The 24,566-nt window shown below is 40.0% G+C and overlaps 1 protein-coding gene across 1 annotated transcript; it reads right to left on the reverse strand.

Moving 5' to 3' along the window:
- Positions 1 to 509: 509 nt before the first annotated feature.
- On the reverse strand, positions 510 to 24,566 carry AMD1 (adenosylmethionine decarboxylase 1). The gene is made up of 9 exons (XM_005890222.3): positions 24,116 to 24,566; positions 9,731 to 9,817; positions 8,686 to 8,812; positions 7,601 to 7,703; positions 6,570 to 6,612; positions 6,326 to 6,470; positions 6,121 to 6,213; positions 5,884 to 6,039; positions 510 to 5,160 (listed from the first exon to the last, which is right to left on the reverse strand). The coding sequence occupies exons 1-9, from the start codon at positions 24,223 to 24,225 to the stop codon at positions 5,020 to 5,022; spliced, it is 1,005 nt and encodes a 334-aa protein (XP_005890284.2). The 5' UTR covers positions 24,226 to 24,566; the 3' UTR covers positions 510 to 5,019.

Genomic DNA, 24,566 nt, shown 5'->3' on the forward strand with positions numbered 1-24,566 from the left:
GAGGAAAACCCCTAGGGAGCAAAATCCAAGGATGCACTTACTCCCAGATGCCGACTTACACCACCCTGATCTGACCGTACTCCTTGAATTTCACTCCCTAGGTGTCTTCCCAACCTTAAAATAGTCACAAGCTGCTCTTACCATTTACACTCAACATATATTAGAGGTCCTAACAGGTAAACAGGTAAGAAAATAATTTTTCAAACCAGTAAGCAACACAGAGAACAGACTTATGGACATGGGGAGAGGGGAGGAGAGGGTGAGATGTATGGGAAGAGTAACGTGGAAACTTACATTACCATATGTAAAATAGATAGCCAACAGGAATTTGCTGTATGGCTCAGGAAACTCAAACAGGGGCCCTGTATCCACCTAGAGGGGTGGAATGGGGAGGGAAATGGGAGGAAGCTTCAAAAGGGAGGGGATATATGTATACCTATGGCTGATTCATGTTGAGGTTTGACAGAAAACAGCAAAATTCTGTAAAGCAATTATCCTTCAATAAAAAATAATTTTAAGTGAGCTTATTTATTAGCAAGTTCTCATGATACAAGAGAAAAAAATTTTAATTGTTATCTGTGAGTTATCAATTGGAAAAAAAACCAATTCCACTGATAGATTTTTACCAAAAAATCTTAAAGTTATGACAATCAAAATCACATAAAACATTATACCAAACATTGCTGAGAAAAAGACGACAGATGGATTCAACTCAATCCTAATCCATCATAGTGCCCATCAGGACTTTAAAAAGAACTACTCCAGACACTATTAGAAAAATGAAGACAGACTAGGAGAAAATATTTACAAAATACACCAAAAAACTGTATCCAAAATATATAGTTCCATATCTCATTAATGAAAAGAGCCAATTTTTAAATATACAAAGCTTTCATTCTAAGAATACAGTAATGGCTAACTGAACACATGAGAGCGCATACTCATTAGAGAAATGTAGATTAACACAAGATACTACTACACACTCAGAAGCCACAATGCTTGTATGAGGAAATGTTCATAGCAGCTTTATTAATATTTTCTCACAATGGAGAACCAACAAAATGTTCATTTAACAGAATAGCTAAACAAATTGTAGTACATTCATACAGTGGAATACTACTCGGCAATAAGAAATACATGGGTTCAACCTCTCAAAACGTTGTACTTATGAAAGCATTAAGTGATTCAATTTAGTTTCAGAGCTGGGATGGGGAAGGAAACCCTACTCTTTAGTGAAAAAAATCTGGATAGTAGTTAAACTACCTAGAGTAACGCTTCATTGCTTAGGTAGTGGTATAAGGGAACTTTCTTTGGTCCTGATGTGGCTGTGGGCCAAGAGTGTACATTCTTAAAACTTGTAAAAGATTTGTATGTATCAACTTTTTGTAAATCTGACCTAATGAGGTGTGTGTAGCAGATAGTTCAGTGTACCAGAGCAGAACTGAGGACTCTGAAGCTAGAGTGTGATGGTTCAAGGAGAAATTTGAGTATACATCCAATTTAGATGTTTAATTATAAATATCAACCTATTTGGGGGTCTTCTAACTCACGTGTGTTGTCAGTTGCTCAGTTGTGTCTGACTCTTTGTGACCCCATGGACTGTAGCCCGCCCGGCTCCTCTGTCCATGGGACCCTCCAGGCGAAAAATATTGGAGTAGGCTGCCATGTCCTACTTCAACAGCATATGGGACATCTCTTGACACTGCCAAAAGTTTTCTTCCAATCTGAGTTACATCACAAACCTCTCTGACTCTGCCTCAATTTCATCCTAGGTTTCTGGTTTGGGCACTCAGGAAAATGCTGGATTACAAGTAGTTTGAAGATGGTTCAGTTTGGGAATAAGAACTGACATTTCTCGCGTTGTAAAGGACTAACAAAGTAAATCCTAAGGAGCAAATGGACGTGGGGAGAAACTAGGGAAGTAAAACAAACTGATGGGGATCAACAGTGGACATGCCTGCAGTGGCCTTCTGTAGTCTCTAAAGGTAGAAATGGGTGGGTAGGAATTCAAAGGACTAACACTTCTTCCACTGTAACAAAAAGAGAAAGGCAGATGAAAATGTAAAGTTTGAAGGTGGGTAGCTGGGAAGTGGTGTTATCTGGCTAAGACAATAGAAGTCTTTTCTCTTTCATAGTGTGTCACATTTACCACATTCAGATTATGTCCCTGAATCTCATCAGTTAACACCAGGTGTTTGCCGAACTCAAGCCACCTGTCCCTATAAAAAAATCTGGCACTGTAGGACTGCACACACATTTAGCATCTTGCTTTTCTAAGATCAACCTTTTCTTTTTAGAGCTGGGCTCTGTGGCACTCAGGAATCTTGGTTCACTGACTAGAGAGCTAACCTGTGCCCTCTGCACTGGGAGCACAGAGTCTTAACCAATGGACCGCCAGGGAGGTCCCTAAGATCAACCCTTTTTAACTCAGATTTTGGACAATATTCTGATAAGCTTATTTTAAGAAAGATCTGAAGATAATAAAGATTCCAGTTTTTAGCTTATTGTATATGAGACTGAAGAACTGAAATTTCGCCAAATGATGAGATACGTATCTGCATGGCACAAAGATCAAAAGCTTTTAACTATGTTCTAGTTGCAAGAACTGAATTAAACTCTGCTCCCCACCCACCAGGAAGTACCTATTCCATAATAAATGCTGGAATATTCCATCTCCAAACTTTTCTAGTTCCAAACTCTAGCATTCTTATTCTACTTACACTTTTCCTACTCTGATGACCTGGGATACAGCCCAGATGATTTCCTTTCAGCTTCAGTTATGAAGCTACTATCAACAACAAACGTTTAAAACTGTTCTCCCAGAACTTAAAGATCTTTATAACATCTCCCATAACCTTAAAAAAAAACATTAAATATTGATTCCTTCAATTAATTATAAAAACTTTATATAGAGTCTACTATTTGGTCATGTATACTATTTAAAAAAATACATTGACAGAAAACTTTCTGAATGTCACTAGACAATGAATTAAGCAAACCTTTATTGAATTTTAAATTGTGGGTACAGAAATACATTCCAAGTGATTTATGTCCAACACCATGAAGAGAGAAATTATGGCACCAAAATTTTCCCTCCTCTATCATACATATTAGGATTAATTTAGATTACTAGTCAATCTATTTTTCATTTTTTTCTAGGCTTTGTTCCATACAAAATTTGTGCAGGTCTTCAACATGAAATAGAAATCTTTTAAATCTATTAGGGGAAGGAAAATCAGACCTCAAGCCAATAAATGTCATCAAATCTACTGGGACGCTGTTCAAGAACAAAATCCACTTTGAGCATTGGTCCTCATAATAGCACCAAAACATTAGGTACTGTGCGTAATTATAGAAAATCAGAATGATTCATTGATTGAAAGCTTCTTCAATGAAGCTTTGAATCAACAATGCGTTTAAAATAAAAGTCAAGTGTTCCAACCACTTGATTTCAAATCAAGCAGATTTTATGTTCAGAAACACTAAAAAAAAAGTGTTTCCATTATAAATACGGAAGGAACAAAAGCATCACTGCATCACTCCAGAAAGAATCAAAAATTGTTTGAGGACAAGAAGAAATACAAAATTGAGTCAACTTTGCTCTTTTATCAACTGCTTAAATGTCCATGTTAGCAAATACAGCTAAAAGATGCCAACTCTTTTATGCCTGTATTTTTAGGTCATTTCCCAGCAATGATTTTGTAATTTTGTGTGTAACGTTTTGTGGATAGCATTCTGCTGCACTGAATATGTCTGAATAACCTTAACAGTTCTCATTCATCACCTGATCCTATTCCATGGTGAAAGGAATACAAACAAGCAAGAGGAAAGTCAGAACACTATTACATGTAGCATAAAGTCATGGAACTTTTAAGTCACAAGATGGAAAAGACATTGACTCTGCTTTGAACCAAAGTTCATGGCATATCATTAACAGAAATTAGTGGAAATGGCTACGAAAGTAAAAGTTAAGGTGAATCATCTGACCTGACTTGATTTGTTGAAACCGATACCTTTATCTTAAATCTCGTTAATAAATTGTGATAAAAATGCTTTTGTACTACTGAGCAAGTTAATAACGACATGGTACTTATGAGAAGCTCATTTCATTTAATGGGGGACACCAAATGGCACAGTTTCCATACAGTTCTGCCAATATTCCCTAGTACCAATCTACGCCTTCTTTGCTAATCAACAATAGTTTATTCCAAAAGAGTGCATGGCAATGAAAAATGTCAAACTCCATTGACCTTAAAAGAAAATTAAGCCTAGGGTCTACCCCCGCCTTCCCCCTCTGGGGTATAGATTCGTATAAAACCCACAGTGTAAGTGTATTGCTTTATTGAGGGGGTGTGGTTGGGAGGGGAGACACCATGGTAACGGTAGGAATCCAAGTAATACAAGTACAGGAAGCAGTGTTAAAATATAAATACACAGAAGGGATAGTTTTCTTAGAGGACTCCACTCGTGGAAGAAAAACTTTAATTGCTGTTGCAAAAACATCTGTATGAAGTAGAAATTGGTTTCAATAACGTTAGTAGAGAATATGTTCTAGAAAGTGGAGGTAACTGGATGTAAAATCCTGGCAGCAATTAATAGAACAGTCCCAGATGGCTAGGCTGAGGCCAACACCTAATGAGGACGAAAGCCTTGTCTGTGGGGAATTTTGGATGACACCTGGAGAAATATTACACTGTGCGTAAACCAAATTGAATTGTTTTCACAAGTGTTGTAAAGTTTCGTATAGTAAAAGGTTTTTTCTACATGCACTTCAATTTCACAGCAAGAGTGGCATAGGATACCTAAACACAGAAGAGAGCATTCATGCAAGATATCTAACTCCTTGATATAATAATGCATACAATTCAAAATGATTACACTATCATTACATCTAGGGCTTTCTGCAACTACGAGGTGGTGGTTATGGAAAGCATGGCCCTTGGTATCAATATCTAAAAAGCAGCCACCACCTTCTTCTATGTGTGTTCTCTTTTTGCGTTTTTTCTTCATGTTTCTTAATCAACTCTGCTGTTGTTGCTGCTTCTTAGCAAAACTGGTAAAAACAAAATTGTAATCATTGAACAAAGCGCTCTGGCAATCAAGACGTTTAAAACCTTCAATCTTCTGGGGTGAGGAAAGCACTGTGCGACATTTAGAACTCTGGGGGAAAATGAAATTAACCATTAGCGTTTCCAATATGCAGTAATATTTTCAAACAAAGTATTTAAGACTGCTATTTTAGTCAGACTGTAGCACTGGGGGCTTCCCTGGTGGCTCAGAGTGATAAATAATCTGCCTGCCAGTGCAGGAGACACAGGTTTGATCCCTGATCCAGGAAGATCCCACATGCCACAGATCAAGTTAAGTCCATGTACCATGACTGAGCCCTTGTGCCCTACAGCCCGTGATCCACAACAAGAGAAGCCACCATTAATGGGAAGCCCACGCCCTGCAACGAAGAGTAGCCCCTGCTCTCTACAACTAGAGAAAAGCCTGTGCAGCAACGAAAACCCAGCACAACGAGAAATAAATAAATAAAATTAAAAAACTAAAACAACAACAACAAAACCAACCCCATGGAACTGAAATATTTTAGCTGACTTCCTAGGGGCTGGATGCAGTGGGACACTTTATGTCTTCTGGCACCACCATCCCCAAGGTCTATCAACAGGGAAAATAGATAGGATAAGAAGAGCTCACGAACTGGGCTAGATATAAAGTCTAATGATAGGCATAAAGCTTCTCATCTACCAAACACCTCAATTAGTAGTATCTCTGGTTATCTCTGGCTGATTATATGGCATCTCAGAATACATTTTATGACATGCCTCACTATCCTTATTTTCTGTCAGATTTTATTGTCGATGAAAAAAATGTTATTACCTGATTTACAAACAGGGTGGTCACAAATTTTCCTGGCTTGAAGACTTCCACAACTTTCCTGATCAGGTCATCATAGGAGGTCTGACTTAAGTTTGTTTCAAAGCTAACATAAGAAAATTCTGGTTCTGGAGTGATGTGAATAGTCCAATAAGTTCCCTTAAGAGAAATAGCTTTGTGTTAATAATGGAAAGGGCACACTTAAAGGTTTAAATTATTAAGCAAGATATTCTTACTTACATCCGATTTCATCCCATTCATTGAATACCCACAAGGATTGAACATTGTGGCATCAATGACAGAACCTGGTATCAGGTCACGAATTCCACTCTCCTGGGAAAAAAGCCAAAGACTGATTTAAAAGCAAATCTGGAAAAGAAATAGAGAATGAGCCAAAATATTTAGCTGCCAAGCAGGATACAGAATTATTATTGAAAATGCTTACACGAGTGACATCCTTTGCAGTAACACCATCTTTCATGTAGAACTGGTCCATAACTGCTGGGTCAAGCTCACTCATCAGAATTTCCAGGGTTTGATCTGGCTGATTGATTACCCTACTCTCTGGGAAATCCAAAGTATACAAGTACCTATATAAAAGTACAAAATAGTTTCTAAAAATGACAACTGCAAGTTTAAAAAGAAATCTTATATAAAACAAAAATTCCATCAGATTGGGTCCAACATACCAACAGTCAGAATTCATGCGTCCCATACAATATGCTGCTCCATCTGTTGAGGCAGGAGAACAAAAAATAAATTTAACAGATCCATCTGATAGCAAGTAGGCAGGATCCCCCTCCCCCTTTAAGAAAACATTTTATTGGCTGTCATTTAGAGATGCTCTTCAGCTAATAAGCCAGTCTGAATGGTGCTGAGAAAACTATGGTTTACTCTCCCCTAAGACTCCATCAGGTGATGGAGTTTGGTCGCCTATTTACCTACTCTCTCCAGGAAATGAAGTTATGCAGTGCGTCCTCCTTTCCATGGTGTTTCAAAGCCTCACTCAACAAAGTTAACAGCTGGTTGAAATTTAAACTAAATTATGCACGGCACCCTGATATAGCCTAGTATAAAGGATGAGGTAATAACAGGTAGGATGGAAATCTTTTAAAGATTTTCTTTTTCAAAATCACCCTTGTGAATGACTCTGCGCCAGGTTACTAAAATCATCTTAGGTTTTTAGCCTCTTCTAGGGTATAAGGGTGTTAGATTAGGTAACCTTTATTTCCCTGTCCTTGAAGCTCAAAAAGGAAGGTCTATAAATAAAAGCTTATATATATGGATAGAAGTAAATCTTGCCAATTTAGTTGAAGCGACACTACAAACTCACTTCGGTTGACCATTCTTAAGCCAGCTCAACTCCTGTACAGCATGGTAGACAGTTTCTTAACATGGACCAGTGTCTTAGCATGGGTTTATGAAGTCATGGGGCATTTTTCTGGATGAAGGGATCACAGCCTTCATACCCACTAAAACAGACATAAATGACAGCAACTGGCTAGAAGATGAGTCCTCCATCTGGCAGATGATCAGTTACTTGATTTTTTTCTCCCATCATTTCAACAGTTACACAAGAATACTCAAAAATTTGTAATCAGCTAAACTGATACATTTAACTTAACTATATATAGTGCTATGTTTGATACACAGGCACACACACACACAACACACACACATCCAACTTCAAGAAGCAGGACTCAATTCTACTTAAACTTACTTGGGAAAATTGCATTAAGGAACTCTATTTCTTCCTGGAAATTCCGGTGTGGGTACCCTTGGTGAGAAGGCTTCATGAAATTCTTACGAGAATAAAAGAAGCTCTAAAAGACAGACAGATAATTTCACACACAGAATTCTATCACCTTTCCTAAACCAATATACTATTTTCTACATATACATATCAAAACCAAAACTATCTCCACAAATATTCTTTCCCAGTGACACTTAACATATATTGTAGTGCTTTATGTGTGCGTATGCTCAGTCGTTCAGTTGCGTCCAGCTCTTTGCGACCCTGTGGACTATAGCGCACTTTGCTGGCTGACAAAGAAAAACGAAGGCCGCTGTGTCAAAGAGCAAGGTTTCACACCAATACCCATGAGTTAGTGTTATATAGAGACACAGAGTCCTAACCACTGGACCACCAGGGGATTCCCTAGGGCAGGAGTTTGTGAGCTTTAAAACAGGCATGTAATAAAAATTTTGTGGGAAAATATGTATTGTATATATTTAGTTTCAAAAGAGTGATCCAAAAATTAACATATTGCTCAATTTAGATCTTATAAGGATCAACAAAAACAGTTTTAGGTCCCAATGACAGCTGTCCTTTGCCCTAGGACAAATTGAGTAAATTATTTACTAATATTTACAAATTAAGTTAAATATTAAAATTCAACATCTTATCACAATAATTAAAATCCAAGTATAAAGTCTGATAGCATTCAAGAATTAACTGACTATTGCTCTTTAATACAATCAGTTCTTTATTATGAAGTCTAGATGATTTTCCTTGCTTTCCCTTCTTTTCTTACTTTCTCCACCATTCATAGTAATAATGTTAAAGAATTAACTACTGAAAGTATCTGGTTTTCTTTTCTTTCATTTTGAGTTTTATCCCAATTCCTTCTCTGGTTCCTCCACATTTTCTGTTGTCCATGAGTAACAGGCATTCTTTCTCTCCATAGTGTGAGTGTCCTTAGTCATTACAATTGAACAAGTATACAAATTTATTTACCAGGCACATCACCGAACTCTTAACGTTTATACCCGACCAAAAGGATAAATGTTTTTTTGACTACTTACTTGAATTGAGTCAAACCCACTGTAATCCCTAGCAAGTTTCAACAGGGGAACCAGTGCTTTCAGCAAGAGGGTGGTACCACATGTCTTCAAAATGAAACGTCTCTTGGAGACAAACATGCTACTCTCACTGCAGTTTAAAAGAAAGTCACAATATTATAACAATGTTTATGTACTACTGAGATGCTTAATCTATTATTATTGGACTATCATTTAAAGTGTAAATTTTTGGCTAATAATTTTAAACATTAAGTTCTCAAGGAAGCAAATAATTCTTCCTCTTCTATTACATGAAAGATCCCACAGAAACATAAACTAGGTATAAAGCATACTAACTCATTACACAAACCTTCTTTTACAGGTCAATTTTCCTCCACACCTAACCTAACCTAGGACACTTACTAAATTCATTCTTTACCTCGTCTTGAACTGCCTGCTCTCATGTGTACGTCTGTAACCATCTCATTACTTTTTACTGGATAATAAGTTCCATGAGGAAAGGAATGTTTGCTTTTACTATTATATCCCTAGGGCCCGGCACCTAATAGGCATTTGATAAACATCTGTATATGTCAAATATAGACTTAGTAAAAGCAGGCACCGTGTTCAATACAATAGCCTCAAGGCCCAAAATTCTATCTCTGTACCTAAAAAAGAACTCCATGGCTTTCCTCTCTTAAATAACAGCAATCCTATTTCTATGGTAAAGCTAATTTTCACTCTGCTTCAAGCTTTGATAGAGAAGCACATACTAAAAATAAAAGAAGTGAGGGCAAGGGAACAATGCCATTCAATCCTCTTTTACAGAAACTCCCTGCTAACTCCAGGGTAAAAAAGATGGCAGCCACCTTGAAGAGCTATTAGGTAAGACTTCAAAAACCCTACTGCCTAGGGACACCTGAAGTAAACATTTTATTTTACACCGTATTTTTTTTTAAAAAAGGTAAAAACAATTATAGAACCAGTATACAGAGAAACAATTAACTCTTCCACATAAAGTATGATTCATACTGAAATCGGTTAACCAATACTATTTCAGAGGACTTACCTGAGTACATAAGCTTCCTGCTTGTCAGTTTTTGTCACACTTATGATTGAACATTGCACATCCTTCAAAAGTATGTCCCACTCGGATCTATTATTTAACCAAAAAGAGGATGATTAATTTATAACAGTACTTGCCTACTCTCATAAAAATTACAAAAGTCTCACCATGATTTAAAATCATACTTTGTATTTTTTGTCTCATTCTTGCTCCACCTTCTCTTATGAATGATATGTTAATGAAGTAACTTTTGGAAGCAAGTGAGGTTGGACACTTGTTGCCAGGAAGGCCCACCTTGTGATTAGAAGGCTGGAATGTCTTATCCAGCCCCTGACCTATGGATGGGGAGAAGGGCTGGAGATTAAGTTCAATCACTATGCTGCATGCCTGCTAAGCTGTCCAACTCTTGGCAACCCCATGGACTGTAGCCTCCAGGATCCTCTGTCCGCTGAATTCTCCAGGCAATACTGCAGTGGATTGCTGTGCCCTCCCTCCAGGGGATTTTCCTTCTTTTATGAATACCGACATTTAATTTTCTTTCAAAACAATCTACATTGACATATACACCAAGTAAGATGGATGCATTTTGCTACAGCATGTTAAGAAGCAAACCAAAATCCAGGAAAGTATACTATGTATTTGCAATTTATTATGAAAAAGACAAATAAGACCCAAATAAGACATTTCTCCAAAGACGACATACAGATAGCCAACAAACACATGCTCAACATCACTAATTAAAAGAAATGCAAATCAAAACTACAATGAAACATCACCTCATACCCATCAGAATGGCCATCATGGAGGGGGTGTGAAGAAAAAGGAACTAACTCTTCTTGCGCTGTTGGTGGGAATATAAATCAATACAGCCACTATGGAGAACAGGATGGAGGTTCTTTAAAAAACTAAAAATAGAGCTACCATATGAACCGTGAACTTCCAGATGTTCAAGCTGGATTTAGAAAATGCAGAGGAACAGAGATCAAATTGCCAACATCCACTGGCTGGATCATGGAAAAAGCAAGAGAGTTCCAGAAAAACATTTACTTCTGCTTTATTGACTACACCAAATCCTTTGACTGTGTGGATCACAACAAACTGTGGAAAATTCTGAGAGAGATGGGAATACCAGACCACCTGACCTGACTCCTGAGAAATCTGTATGCAGGTCAAGAAGCAACAGTTGGAACTGGACATGGAACAACAGACTGGTTACAAATTGGGAAAGGAGTACATCAAGGCTGCATTTTGTCACCCTGCTTATTTAACCTATATGCAGAGTACATCAGGAGAAATGCCAGGATGGATGAAGCACAAGCTGGAATCAAGATTGCTGGGAGAAATATCAATAACCTCAGATATGCAAATGACAGCACCCTTATGGCAGAAAGCAAAGAACTAAAGAGTCTCTTAGTGAAAGAGGACAGTGAAAAAGTTGGCTTAAAACTCAACATTCAGAAAACTAAGATCATGGCATCTGGTCCCATCACTTCATGGCAAATCGATGGAAGTACAATGGAACAGTGAAAGACTATTTTGGGGGGCTCCAAAATCACTGCAGATGGTGACTGCAGCCATGAAATTAAAAGACTCTTGCTTCTTGAAAGAAAAGTTATGACCAACCTAAACAGTATATTAAAAAGCAGAGACATGACTTTGCCAACAAAGGTCTGTCTAGTGAAAGCTATGGTTTTTCTAGTAGTCATGTATGGATGTGAGAGCTGGACTATAAAGAAAGCTGAGCGCCAAAGAATTGATGCCTTTGAACTGTGGTGTTGGAGAAGACTGTTCAGAGTCTTCCGGACTGCAAGGAGATCCAACCAGTCCATTGTAAAGGAGATCAGTCCTGGGTGTTCATTGGAAGGACTGATGCTGAAGCTCAAGCTCCAATACTTTGGCCACCTGATGAGAAGAACTGACTCTTTTGAAAAGACCCTGATGCTGGGAAAGATTGAAGGCAGGAGGAGAAGGGGATGACAGAGCATGAGATGGTTGGATGGTATCACCGACACAATGGACATGAGTTTGAGTATCTCCAGGAGTTGGTGATGGTCAGGGAGGCCCGGGGTGCTGCAGTCCATGGGGTAGCAAAGAGTCGGACATGACTGAGCGACTGAACTGAACTGATGAACCAGTAGTCTCACTCCTGGGCATATACATATATATATCTGGAGAAAAATATGGCTCCAAAAAATATATGCACCCCAGTGTTCATTGCAGCACTGTTTACAATAGCTAAGACATGGAAACAACCTAAATGTTCATTGACAGAGGAATGGAAAAAGATGTGGTACAGGTATGCAATGGAATTATTACTCAGCCATGAAAAAGAACGTAATAATGCCATTTGTATCAATATGCATGGACCTAGAATTGTCATATTGAGTGAAGTCAGCCAGAGAAGAAATATCTAATGACATGCCTTACATGTACAATCTAAAAAGAAATGGTACAAATGAACTTATTAACAAAACAGAAACAGATTGGCAGATTTAGAGGAAGAATTTATGGTTAGGGCGGAAAGAACAGGGAAAAGGCATAGTTAGGGTGTCTGGGATCAGCATGTACACAATGCTATATTTAAAATGTATAACCAATAAGGTCGTGCTGTGTAGCACAGGGAACTCTGCTCAGTGTTATGTGGCAGCCCGGATGGGAGACAAATTCAATGGATACATGTATATGTACGGCTGCCTTCCTCTGCTATCCACCTGCAACTATCACAACATTATTAATCAACTATACCTCAACATAAAAAAAAAGTTTAAAAAAAAGAAAAAAAAACCTAAATTCCTACATGATCCTTTACTGTTTCTTAAAATGTCACCCTCAGGGTGAGTTATTAAAAATATTCATTTAACAGAATTATTCTGTTAAAGCACCAGATATATATATATATTCCACTTGAAATGTTATCTTATTTTAATCTACATAAGTGAAGCTTACTCATTTCATTGCTAATATCTTAGCTGTTTATAGAACCCATCCATAAACTTAAACATAGATTATTTTTTCAAATATTTTTTCCATAATACACTCTTCTGTCAATCTGACACAAAACGCTAAAATTTTTGACCAGGATTTGTTCATTTTCAGTGTCCATCTGAAATTTTTTCTTAACATTGTTCCAACTGAGCCATTCCTACTGATCTATCTTCAGTTCACTCACTCTTTTGTCATTATTCTACAAGCCCATCCAGTAAACTTTCTATTCCAGTAGTTATTTTTCAGTTTCATCTTCTGCTTCTTTGCTAAGATTTGTTATTACTTCTTATAGCATGGTTATGATAACTGCTTTTAAATCCTGACCTGCACCACCTTGAGGTTGAAGTCTACTAGACTATCTCCCTTTGAGGCAATTTCCTTATTGTTTTTATTTTTACATAAGGAAAAATTTGTGATTGCATCCTGGATATCACATTATATGATTTTAAATCTTCAAACCCTATGGAGCATGCTGATTTTTAAAAAACTATGTTAGCAGACAGCTGAAATGGTTAAATTCAGTCTTTTTGTTCTTATCCAACTTCTATGTGTTAGGTTACTATCTCCATAATCTCCATGACAACGCCTAGCTCAATAGTTGGGGGGGAGAGGGGTGGGGGGGGGGGTTGGTGAAGATGGCCTGCTTCTTGGTCCGCTGGCTAGAAAGCCCAGGCTTTAGTTCCCGGCTCTGCAGCAGTCTACTACAGGACTGCCTGAGCTACACAGCAAAGAACAGGGTAAAAAAAAGCAAAGCAATACAAAAACAAAAAAGGGATTTTCCCCACTCTCTCTAACCCAAAGGGGCCCCCTTCCATTCCTTGTCCACATTCCAGAAAAAGACCTAAGAGCTCAGTTTGTGTGCAGTTCCGGGTTTATGGCAGCTTTTGAGACCATCCCAGGAGATACCAAGAGAAAAAAGAAACAAACTCATGGATATTTCAGTGATGTTTTGAGTTTTGGCTTCCTTCTCCAATGCACCTAACTTTTACTTTCCAGAGTCCTCAGCTGCTGCATGCATTCTGTCCAGGGTTTCTAGATGCATTCAGTGAGAGTAGAGTGTGCTTACTCCACCTTGATGGAAACAAGAATCCTCCTGCACTCATTCTAGCATTGTTAATAAAGTCTGCAACCATACTCTTCCTCACCTAAAAGAAACCCTTAAGTAGTCAGTAGTTTTCAAAGTCATGGTATGAAAGGAACTGCTTTAAAACATTCTAAGTCAAACACAGTTGAATAGTCTATCAACCAAGTGATTATAAAAACAATCTAGAGAACTGCTGGCTCAAAAAATACAGGGCAGGAAAAATGTGACAGATTTAGAGTTGAAGAAGTCAATACAATGCTATCCATAAACATAAAGGGGAGAGAGAAAACAGTTGAGAATTTCAGCAAATTATTAAAATCACATTTTGGTAGAAAAATAAGCCCCTTATTTTTTTCCTAAATAAAGCTTTTTTGGATCCTAGCCCCACCCAGATCATGATAAATCTCTCAAATACTATGCTCTTTACAAATGATAGTACATGGACTGAATGATCTTAGTCACTCTGCCAGAAAAGTAATACATAAATGGCATGCCATATTTTATTTATTTTTAATCAGTTAGTTAATTTGTGGTTGAGCTGAATCTTTGTTGCTGCATGTGGGCTGTTCTCTAGTTGCAGCGCATGGGCTTCTCACAGCGGTGGCTTCTCCAGGTGCACTGGCTTTAGCAGCTGCAGCAGGCAGGCTCTAGAACACAGGCTTCAGTAGTTGTGGCTCACGGGCTTCGTTGCTCTGAGGCATGTGGATCAAACCCTTGTCCCCTCCATTGGCAGGCAGATTCTTATCCACTGTACCACCAGGTAAGTCCCATATTTTACATTAAAAGTTTTTAGTCTGTGGTTTAATAAAAATAGAACAAATTGAAGTGTTTACATGGGAAAACATACAATTAAGATAAGAGACTTCTATGTCATCTGACTGAGTAAGACTAGAAATGGCTAACTGGCTACTTTTTTTTCCCCCTGATGTGGACCATTTTTAAAGCCTTTATTTCAATGTTGCTTCTGTTTTATGTTTTAGTTTTTTGGCCCCAGGGTATATGGGATCTTAGCCCCCTGACCAGGGAATCAAACCAGCAACCCCTGCATTGGAAGGCCAAGTCCCAACTACTGGACTACCAGGGACGTCCCGTATCCTTTTTTTGGGGGGTTGGGGGTGGCAAGCAGAACAGATTGTAGATTGGAAAAAGACAGTCTCTTGGGCAACTGGTGTTGGGAAAACTGGATCTGCACACAGAAGAATGAAATGGAATCCTTACCTTACACTGCATAACTCAAAATGGATTTAAACACCTCAATTAAGACACAAAACTATAAAACTCTTAGAAGAAAACATGGGGAAAAACTTTATGATATTGGACTTGGCAAAGCTTTCTTGGATGTTACACAAAAAACACAGGCAACAAAAGCAAAAATAGGCAAATAGAACTGCATCAAACTTAACTTCTGTATATCAGAGGAAAACATTCAACAGAGTGAAAAGACAAGGTACAGAACTGGAAAAGTACCTGCAAATCTTACATCTTATAAGAGGTTAATATCCGGAATAAATAAGGAACTCCAACAAGAAAAACAAATAACCTAATTTAAAAGTAAGCAAAAGGTCTTAAATAGACAATTCCCCTCCCCTCAAAAAAGATATACAAATGGCCAATAAGCACATAAAAGATGCTCAATGCCACTAATCATAAGACAATGCGAATCACAATCATGATACCACCTCGTGCTCATTAGGATGTCAGATACCGAAAAGGAAAAATGGAAGAACAAGTGTTGGCAAATGCAGAGAAATTTTAACACTTGTGAATTACTACTGGTGAATGGATGGATGAAGCACAAGCTGGAATCAAGATATATCAATAACCTCAATATGCAGATGACACCACACTTATGGCAGAAAGTGAAGAACAACTAAAGAGCCTCTTGATGAAAGTGAAAGAGGAGAGTGAAAAAGTTGGCTTAAAACTCAACATTCAGAAAATAAGATCATGGCATCTGGTCCCATCACTTCTTGGCAAATCGATGGGGAAACAATGGAAACAGTGAAAGACTATTTTTTGGGGCTCCAAAATCACTTCAGATGGTGACTGCAGCCATGAAATTAAAAGACGCTTGCTCCTTGGAAGGAAAGTTATGACCAACCTAGACAGCATATTAAAAGGCAGAGACATGACTTTGCCAACAAAGGTCTGTCTAGTCAAAGTAATGGTTTTTCCAGTAGTCATGTATGGATGTGAGAGTTGGACTATAAAGAAAGCTGAGCGCCGAAAAATTGATGCTTTTGAAGTGTGGTGTTGGAGAAGACTCTTGAGTCCCATGGACTGCAAGGAGATCAAACCAGTCCATCCTAAAGGAAATCAGTCCTGAATATTCATTGGAAGGACTGATGCTGAAGCTCCAATACTTTGGCCACCTGATGCGAAGAACTGACTCATTTGAAAAGACCCTGATGCTGGGAAAGACTGAAGGCAGGAGAAGAAAAGGATGACAGGATAAGATGGTTGGATGGCATCACCAACTCAATGGACATGAGTATGAGTAAACTCCGGGAGTCTGGTGATGGACAGGGGGTGCTGGCATGCTGCAGTCCATGGGGTCACAAAGAGTCAGACATGACTGAGTGAATGGAACTACTGGTGAAAATGTAAAATGGTACAGCCATTATGGAAAAATTATGAACATTCCTCAAAAAACCATAAAAACAGAACTACCACATGATCTAACAATTCTACTTGTGTGTGTGTGTGTGTGTAAATAGTCCAAGACAGGATTGGGAAGAGCCATTTCCACATCCATGTTCACTGTTATTCACAACTGTCAAGAGAAGCAAGCAACCCAAATGTCCATCAAGGGATTAATGGATAAAGACAATGTGGTGTATGCAAAAAATGGCTTATGTGGCCTTAAAGGAAAGTTTATCACATGCTTCAATGTGAATGAACCTAAGAATTTCATGCTAAGTGAATCACACCAGTCAGAAAAGGATGAGTATCACCAGAAAAGGATATAGGTTTCCACTTATATAAGGTACTCATCTCACACATTCATATGAAGTATCCAAAGTAGTCAAATCATAAGGAAAGGTGACTGATAAAGGCTGGAGGAAGAGGGGAGGGGAAATTAACCTTTAATGGGTAGTTTCAGTTTTGCAAAATGAAAAGTTCTACAGATCTCTTGCACAACAATGTGAATACATTTAATACTGAATGTTCACTTAAAATGGTTAAACTTAATGTTAGACCTTCATTTTTTAATAATTATTTATTTTTGGCTGTGCCAGGTCTTCACGGCTGTGTACAGGCTTTCTTTAGTTGTGGTAAGCAGGGGGCTTCTCACTGTGGTGACTTGTCTTGTTGCGGGGCACAGGCTCTACGGTGAGTGGGCTTCAGTAGTTGTGGAACATGGGCTCAGCTGCCCTGTGGCATGTGGGATCTTCCCAGGCCAGGGATTGAACCGGTGTCCTTTGCATTGCAAGGCGAATTCTTAAACACTGGATCAACAGGGAAGCCAATGTTAGACTTTTAAAGAAGTAAATTATAGAGGGAACAGAATGCTGCTGGCAGATGCAAAAAACCCTTTAGAACAGTTTTGCTTTTATCCCTTGGATTCTACCCTCAGATATAGTGGGCCAGAAACTGTGCAGATGGTGCCTGGAAACCTGCATTTATTTAAAAGGCCTCCATGTGATTAGGTTCCTCTAACAGATTTCCTCCTTTAAGCAAAAATCTCTGATTTCAGGGTTATCAAGTAATTTACCCCAAAAGTTACCCAACTGAACTATTTGAACTTTCCTGAAGGGTGACCTTAGTCAACAGCCTGACTCATCTGTTTCAGACACTATTTATCACCTTGCATTCAGACCTCAACACCACAGCCAAGGTGGTAGCAGTCGTAAGAGCAGTCTGAGTCAAATGCATCCTAAAACATGAGATTACTCTTCAGCGAAGTCTAGGCTGACCAGAATTTAATTCAGATATCCAGAGAAATAAGCTTTCATCTTCTGTTCAAAGCAATCAACCCAGAATGCACTGTTAATTATAATCAGAGTAACTTAAGTTCTCCACCTCAAACTTTCACTGAAAAATTAAATTAGCATCATTACTGCTACATTGATTTATTACTTTCAATGTGTACCTCTCAAAAAAGGGTGGTTTGAAGATAGCAGTTCAAGTTTTTTCAAACTGCTGTGAGGAATGTATTGAGAAGCTTAATTCAATAGGAAGCCCTTCTACTCCAAAATATTTACCCTAAAAGGTTTTTGGCAAGGGGTTGTAAATTCCTTCAGTGTAAATTACTGATATTGCAATATGGTGCAATGATATAGTCAAGTAAGGCATGAGTTCTGGGAAAATTAATGCTGAGGTGTAATTTACTATTTTTGCAACTGCTCCCAGTCCTTTGCTGAAGATTTTATCATATAAAATTTGAGTGAAGGAAAGTAAGAATAGCAGAAAATACCAGTAGTCCTAAATGTCTTGCCCAATATTAACATTACAGATTGTAGTTTTCATACTTTCACATAGCTAAAATACATTTAGCTTTCCACAGTTAATAAACATTTACTCTTTACCTCCATTTACTACAATTTCCCATGTGAACCCATTTCCTTACTAAGAGTCCAGGTCTGTGATGAATTCTAAAGCAGAAAGGAAAGTCAATTTTAGAGCCCTGAAAGATCAAACTATCGTTCCTCACCAAAATTTCTTATTTTCTAACAGACTTCCTCCCCGTAGCTGCCATTTCTTTTAAAAAGGTTTTTGTCTGGTCCAGCATTTTAGTCCAGCAACTCTTAAGAAATTATAGAAACAGAAATAAAGGTCTATTTCTATTCAACATCATTTGAAATCTGAAAATTCTAGTAGAGAAACCTGCAGGTTAAACCTAATATACTACTCCCTCTTTTTATATTTCAACCTTAATTACTTTGTGAAGTAGTCAGTTTTAGAAAACATCACCTGTCTTATTCATTTGGATATCTGGACTATTGCTCTTCTCCAACATATTGTTAATCAGTCTTATTTAATCCAAGCCATGCCAGAAAAGATAAAAGCTTCTCAGTATTATGTACTTCATTCAGATTACACTGAAGGGAAATTCTACTAAGTGGCCTACAGGACAGTGGGAAATGTTAACAGACAGTGGGTTCCAGCTTGGAGTTAAAGCTTGGAAAGATGGGCCAATTTTGCTTCAAGTATGTTCTACTCCTTCATACCATATTAAAAAAATTCCAGATGGGCTGCAGATCTAAATATGAGAAGTAAAACAAAGTTTACAGGGAAAAAAGAACATCTTCATTACCTCCGGATGAGCAAAGATCATTTTAAACAAGACAGAAAAACCACGAACCATTAGTGAAAACACTGATAAATGAGACATTAAAATTATGAACTATTTTCTAAACTGTCATTAATAAAACGAAAAAGGAAACCAGAGGACAGAAAATGTTTGCAATATACATATTGGAGAGATAATTCATCTATAATATATTAAAGAACTCCTGCAAACTGAAAAATCATCCCTAAAGAAAAAGAAGTGGACTTGAACAAGCATTTCACAAAAGATAGCCAAATGGTGGATAAAGATATAAAAGGATGTTCAACTCCATTAGTCTGAAGGGAAATACACAGACCACTATACACCCACAAAACAGCTAAAATTAAAAAGACAACACAAATGTTAAATGAAGATATTGAGCAACTGCACCCTTATGCTGAATATATGCACCCTGTACCGTGTAGTCTCAAACTGTGTCTGACTCTCTGGACCCGGTGGACTGTGTAGCCCGCCAGGCGCCTCTGTCCATGGGGATTCTCTAGGCAGGAATACTCCAGTAGGTTGCCATCCCTCCTCCAAGGGATCTTCCTAACCCAGGAGTCAAACTCAGATCTCCCGCATTGCAGGCAGATTGCATTGCAGGCAGATTCTTTACCGTCTGAGCCACCAGGGAAGTCCAAGAATACTGGAACTGGCAGCATATCCCTTCTCCAGGGGAACTTTCCTAACCCAGGAGCTTTACTAAATACAGAAGCACTATATGTACCCTATGACTTAGCAGCTCCATTCCTCGGTGTGTGTATATCTAACAGGAGAGCATACATGCTGTTTACAAAAAGACATTTACACTAGTGTTCATAGCAATGTATTTGTATTAGCAAACTGGAAATTATTGATGTAAACAGTAGATTTGATAAATTGTGGTATATGGACACAAAAATACTATACAACACTGAGAACGAACTAAAAAAAACCCCAAACATAATGCTGACCAAAGGAGGCATATAATACATAACAAATGATTCCATGTTATAAAAAAAAACTAGGGAAAACCATGGTGTGTTAAAACTCAGGATAGTGGTGTTCCCTTAGCTGGAGAGCGGAATAGGTTATAATTGGAAGGAGGCACAGGGGGACTGCTGACTAGTTACATTCCTTAGATATGAAGGCTGGTTACATGATGGGATCAATTTGTCAAAATCTGAGATGTACTTACGACTTTCATAACTTTTATGACTGTAGCCTGCCAGGCTCCTCTGTCCATGGGAATTCTCTAGGCAAAAATACTTTAGTGGGCTGTCATGTCCTCCTCCAAGGGATCTTCCCGTCCCAGGAATTGAACCCTGGTCTCCTGCGTTCCAGGTGGATTACCATCTGAGCTTTGGCAGATTAGTATCACCCCTAAAAGTTCCGTCATGCCTCTCTGTAATCCACCATTCTCCCTTAACTCTCATCCTTTGCCTATCGTGTATGTATTTTCTGGTTTTATAGACATGAAATCTTATAGTATAGGACTTCTCATGGGGCTTATTATTGTTTGTTCTCCAGCACAATCATTTGTTGCGTGTGTCAATAGCAGTTCATCGTTCTTTTTTTAACTACCAAGTAGTATTCTATAGAATGAATACAGAGACTTGTTTTCAGTTCTGGAGCTATTGCAAAATAAAGCTTCTAAGAACGTATTCATGTAAAAGTCTTTGTATGGATATATTTCCTGTTCACTTGGGCAAACATATGAGTGGACTAGACTGGCTAGATCATATGAGAGATGTATTAACTCAGTGCTTCCCAGGTGGCTCCAGTGGTAAAGAACCTGCCTGCCAATGCAGGTGACATAAGAGATGCGGGTTCAACTTCTGGGTTGGGAAGATCCCCTGGAGTAGGAAATGGCAACCCATTCCAATATTCCTGCCTGGAAAATCCCATGGACAAAGGAGCCTGGCAGGCTATAGTCATAGGGTCACAAAGAGTCAGACACAACTGAAGCAATTTAGCAGGCACAGTAACTTATTAAGAAACTGCCAAACCATTTTCCCAAGTGGATACACTGTTTTCCATTTCCATCTGCAGTGCATGAAAATCCTGATTCCTTCACAGCTCTAGTCAGGGTGTGGTATCAAAATTATACAAACCCCAAAAGGAACTGTGATATGTGTTCCCTCTCTATTAACTAATTAGAATGTAATACTATGAATGTAAAGTATGAAAAAGGTTGGAATTATTTCTTGAATGTTAGAATACTCCAGTATAACCATCTGGGCCTAGATTTTTCTTTATGGGTGATTAAGTCAATTCATGCAGTGGTTATAGGACTATTAGGATTTCTATTTCTTCTTGCATCGATGTGGGAAGGTACTTTCCTAGGAATTTTCCTGTAATATGCTGCCTTTTAAATGTCTTTAGCATTGGTAGTGACGCCCTCTTAGGACATCTTAACTCCTACCATGCCCTTAGGTTTTATGTTTTATAAACCGTATAGTTATTTTATTCCAGTTTGTGAATGTCTTTTGACTGACTTTCTTCTATTTGCATTTTAGTGTAATTACTGAGGTTGGAGATGTGAGGCAAGTAAAAAGAAGGATTTTCTGGCTTCCTAACATTTATATCGTTAAATAAAAACAAAGCTACTAAAGATTATTCCATGGAAGAATTAAGGTTTAACTTCATTAAGCAATCTAAAGCTCACCATCTCTTCTACTTGAATAAAAATACATCAAATTGCTAGGGCACCATGTAATTTTAAATTGCCTATTAGACTATAATCTGAAATACTTTCTCCTCCAGCCTGGTTTGCTTAAAAACAAGGAGAAGAGAAAAAGATTCTGTCCTTAAGGTAAAGAATGGAAGATGAAGATTTTAAGGCTTACAGAGTGGTTACTATGTCTCAGACAGTTCTAAGTACTGTATATGTATTAACCCACTTAACCCTCACAATTACACCCATGAAGAGGTACCATTATTTTCTCCATTTTGGAAAGGCAAAAATATCAAACAGCTAGCTATTAGATGATGTTTGAACTCAAATCTAGACATGCCATAGGCAATGTACTAACCATTTCATTATGCATTACTCTTCTAGATGACTGATAACTCTTCTATGGGATTTAACGAATTCCAAGTATCTACAAAACTTACGACACTTAATCACAGATTCAACAAAACCAACATTCTGTCCCTGAAGGTATAATCTTTGCCATCACTTTAAGATCCATGCTGAAGCAGTAAAACAATTTCAGTTGATGAAAGTGCAAAAGTCGTTCTCGAACATTTAAAAGCAAGCAAGCTGCCTATTTATAAGCCTTTCTCCTCCTTCATTCGGATAACTAATTCTTAACCAAAAAAGCTTAAATTCAGGCGTTTTTGCCCAAGAACTCGGGGAGGAAACACTCCCTTCCCTTTATTAAGAACGGGTGCTAACTAACAAAGCTTCAACTCATTTAACGAGCCGGAGCAGAAAATTTTGTTATTCATTTTATGATTTGTTTTTTGCACATTAGTTCTTCCTGACAGTATTTCCTAGATAATCCTATCACAATCGTCTTACCAAAGGCATATCACCAACACGAGGGAGCTCTTCCATCTGTGAAATGGAGGAAATACTAAGCTTCCCCATATTTATAAGTAACTGCTTCCTAGAGTAGGGGCCATGTTACGACCTCTTAAGTGTCGCACAAAGCTCGAAAAATGAAACTGGTCACATTTTAGCTAACACGAGGTTTTCCTACGGGAGATTCCTTCAAGTGAGACCGCCTTAAAAGTCCCAGCAGCACGTGTCCGCCTAGATTCCCTTCTCCAGTTGCTTTTTGTCAGGAAAAGCGGCGAGCGCAGCCAACATTCCTGAAACGCCCATTGGCCTACACCCCGGGGCAGGCTCCGGGTCCGGCCCAGCAGCTCTTTGGTCGCTGCCTTTCAATGAAGCGGCCGCGCCGGCTCCTCCGCCTCAAGGCACACTAGCGGCACTTATGCACCCAGGAGCCTAAAATGACGAGAGATGTCTAGTGGTCCGAGCGCCCGGGAGGGGAAGCCGGCCCCGCCACCATCGGGGTCGCTCGCGTCATCTGCGCTGGGATCGAGACCACTGCAAGCCTTATCCTTTTCTGCGCGGTCGCCCAGCTCTCTCGCATGACTGCCCGGGGTGGGAGGCTGGAGCCCCAGATTCCTTTGCAGGATTAGGCATTAAAGGTATTATGTCCGAGCTCCGACCCGCCTCTAGCCCGTAAACGCAGGCTAGCCTCATTCCACTCTGGACTCCGCCGACTCGGTAACAGGTTACACAGCCCAAGGTCAAGAGACTCGGGCGCCAGCCTCGGTGGGCTCTCCGGCCGTCTTCCCGGGCAGCCCCGAAAGGGCTCTGGTGCAGAGCACATTAGGGCGGCGGTGCGGCCCAGCCACTGCGGCACAGCTGCTCCCGCCCAATCCCCGCCGCCCGGGCGCCACATGCTGCCAGCGCCGACCACGGGCGGGGAGGCCTGTTAGTCAGCCCCTCGGCCCCAGCCGGGCCGCCCCCCACCCCCCCCAACACACACCCCTTCCCGCCGCACGCGAGAGGACGAATCCGGCTCCCGATCCGCTCCGCTCCCTCCCTCCTCCACTCCCGAGGCGGACACGCCCGAATTAGCGCCTGACTAAGCCCGCCGAGCCACACCTGCCGGGAGGGAGCCCGCGCGGCCTCCACCTCCGGACACCCCACCCAGGGTCCCCGACCGCCAAATCTGGCCGATGGGGAGTAAGTCGGGAGGTGAGGGCCGCTAAACTACCCGGAACGGCGCTGCCCGCCGGCCCGCACGCCGCGCCGGGGACGTTACCTGAGCACGCGGCTGCGCCGGCCTCCTCCCCTCCCCCCGGGCAGCGCCCGGCCCGGCAACGGTGGCGGGAGAAGCTGGATCGGGCCCCGCGTGGACCTTTGGCTGCTCACCCCCAGCGCCGGGGCCCTTTCCACGACTGCCAAAACGACCTCCCGCACGCGGACCTGCCCCCACCTGAAGACTATGGGAACCCAACCCTCGGCCCCCAGCCTCAGGCTGGTGCCTCCCAGGCGGCGACAGTCCCCCAGACTCGACTGTGGGCGAGAGCCCCGAGCACCCACCTTGGGATGGTGCGAAGATCCCCAGATCCTTGGTTTGCGTCGGGTTGCTGCCTGGAGAACCAAACCTCCAGCAGTTTCTCGGTCCCTTCGAAAAAATGTGCAGCTTCCATCACCGTGAGACTAGCGAACAACCAACAACCACAGAAAATCAACTAAATTAAATCTCTTCTCCCGCCGCCGCCGCCGCCGCTGCGGATTGTTCCAGCTGTGTTACTAAAGTTCAGGTTCCTTTTTTTTTTTTGCTATAATTTTATATTAACTTTTTTTAAAAAAAGGATTAATAAAATTTTCCCGGCTTTGTGTGTGTGGGTGAGCGAAAGTTGAACGTGAGTCTGTTGGAAATAGAGGCAGATACAGCTCAGTCTCTTGTAGTCCGCTGTTTCCCCGTTAGAGAGAGTAGAGCGAGCGCTAGCTAATGTCGCCGGCCATACTGTGGGAGCGAGAGCACTGC

Source organism: Bos mutus, chromosome 9 (assembly GCF_027580195.1).
Source record: "Bos mutus isolate GX-2022 chromosome 9, NWIPB_WYAK_1.1, whole genome shotgun sequence".
Lineage (NCBI taxonomy): Eukaryota > Metazoa > Chordata > Mammalia > Artiodactyla > Bovidae > Bos > Bos mutus.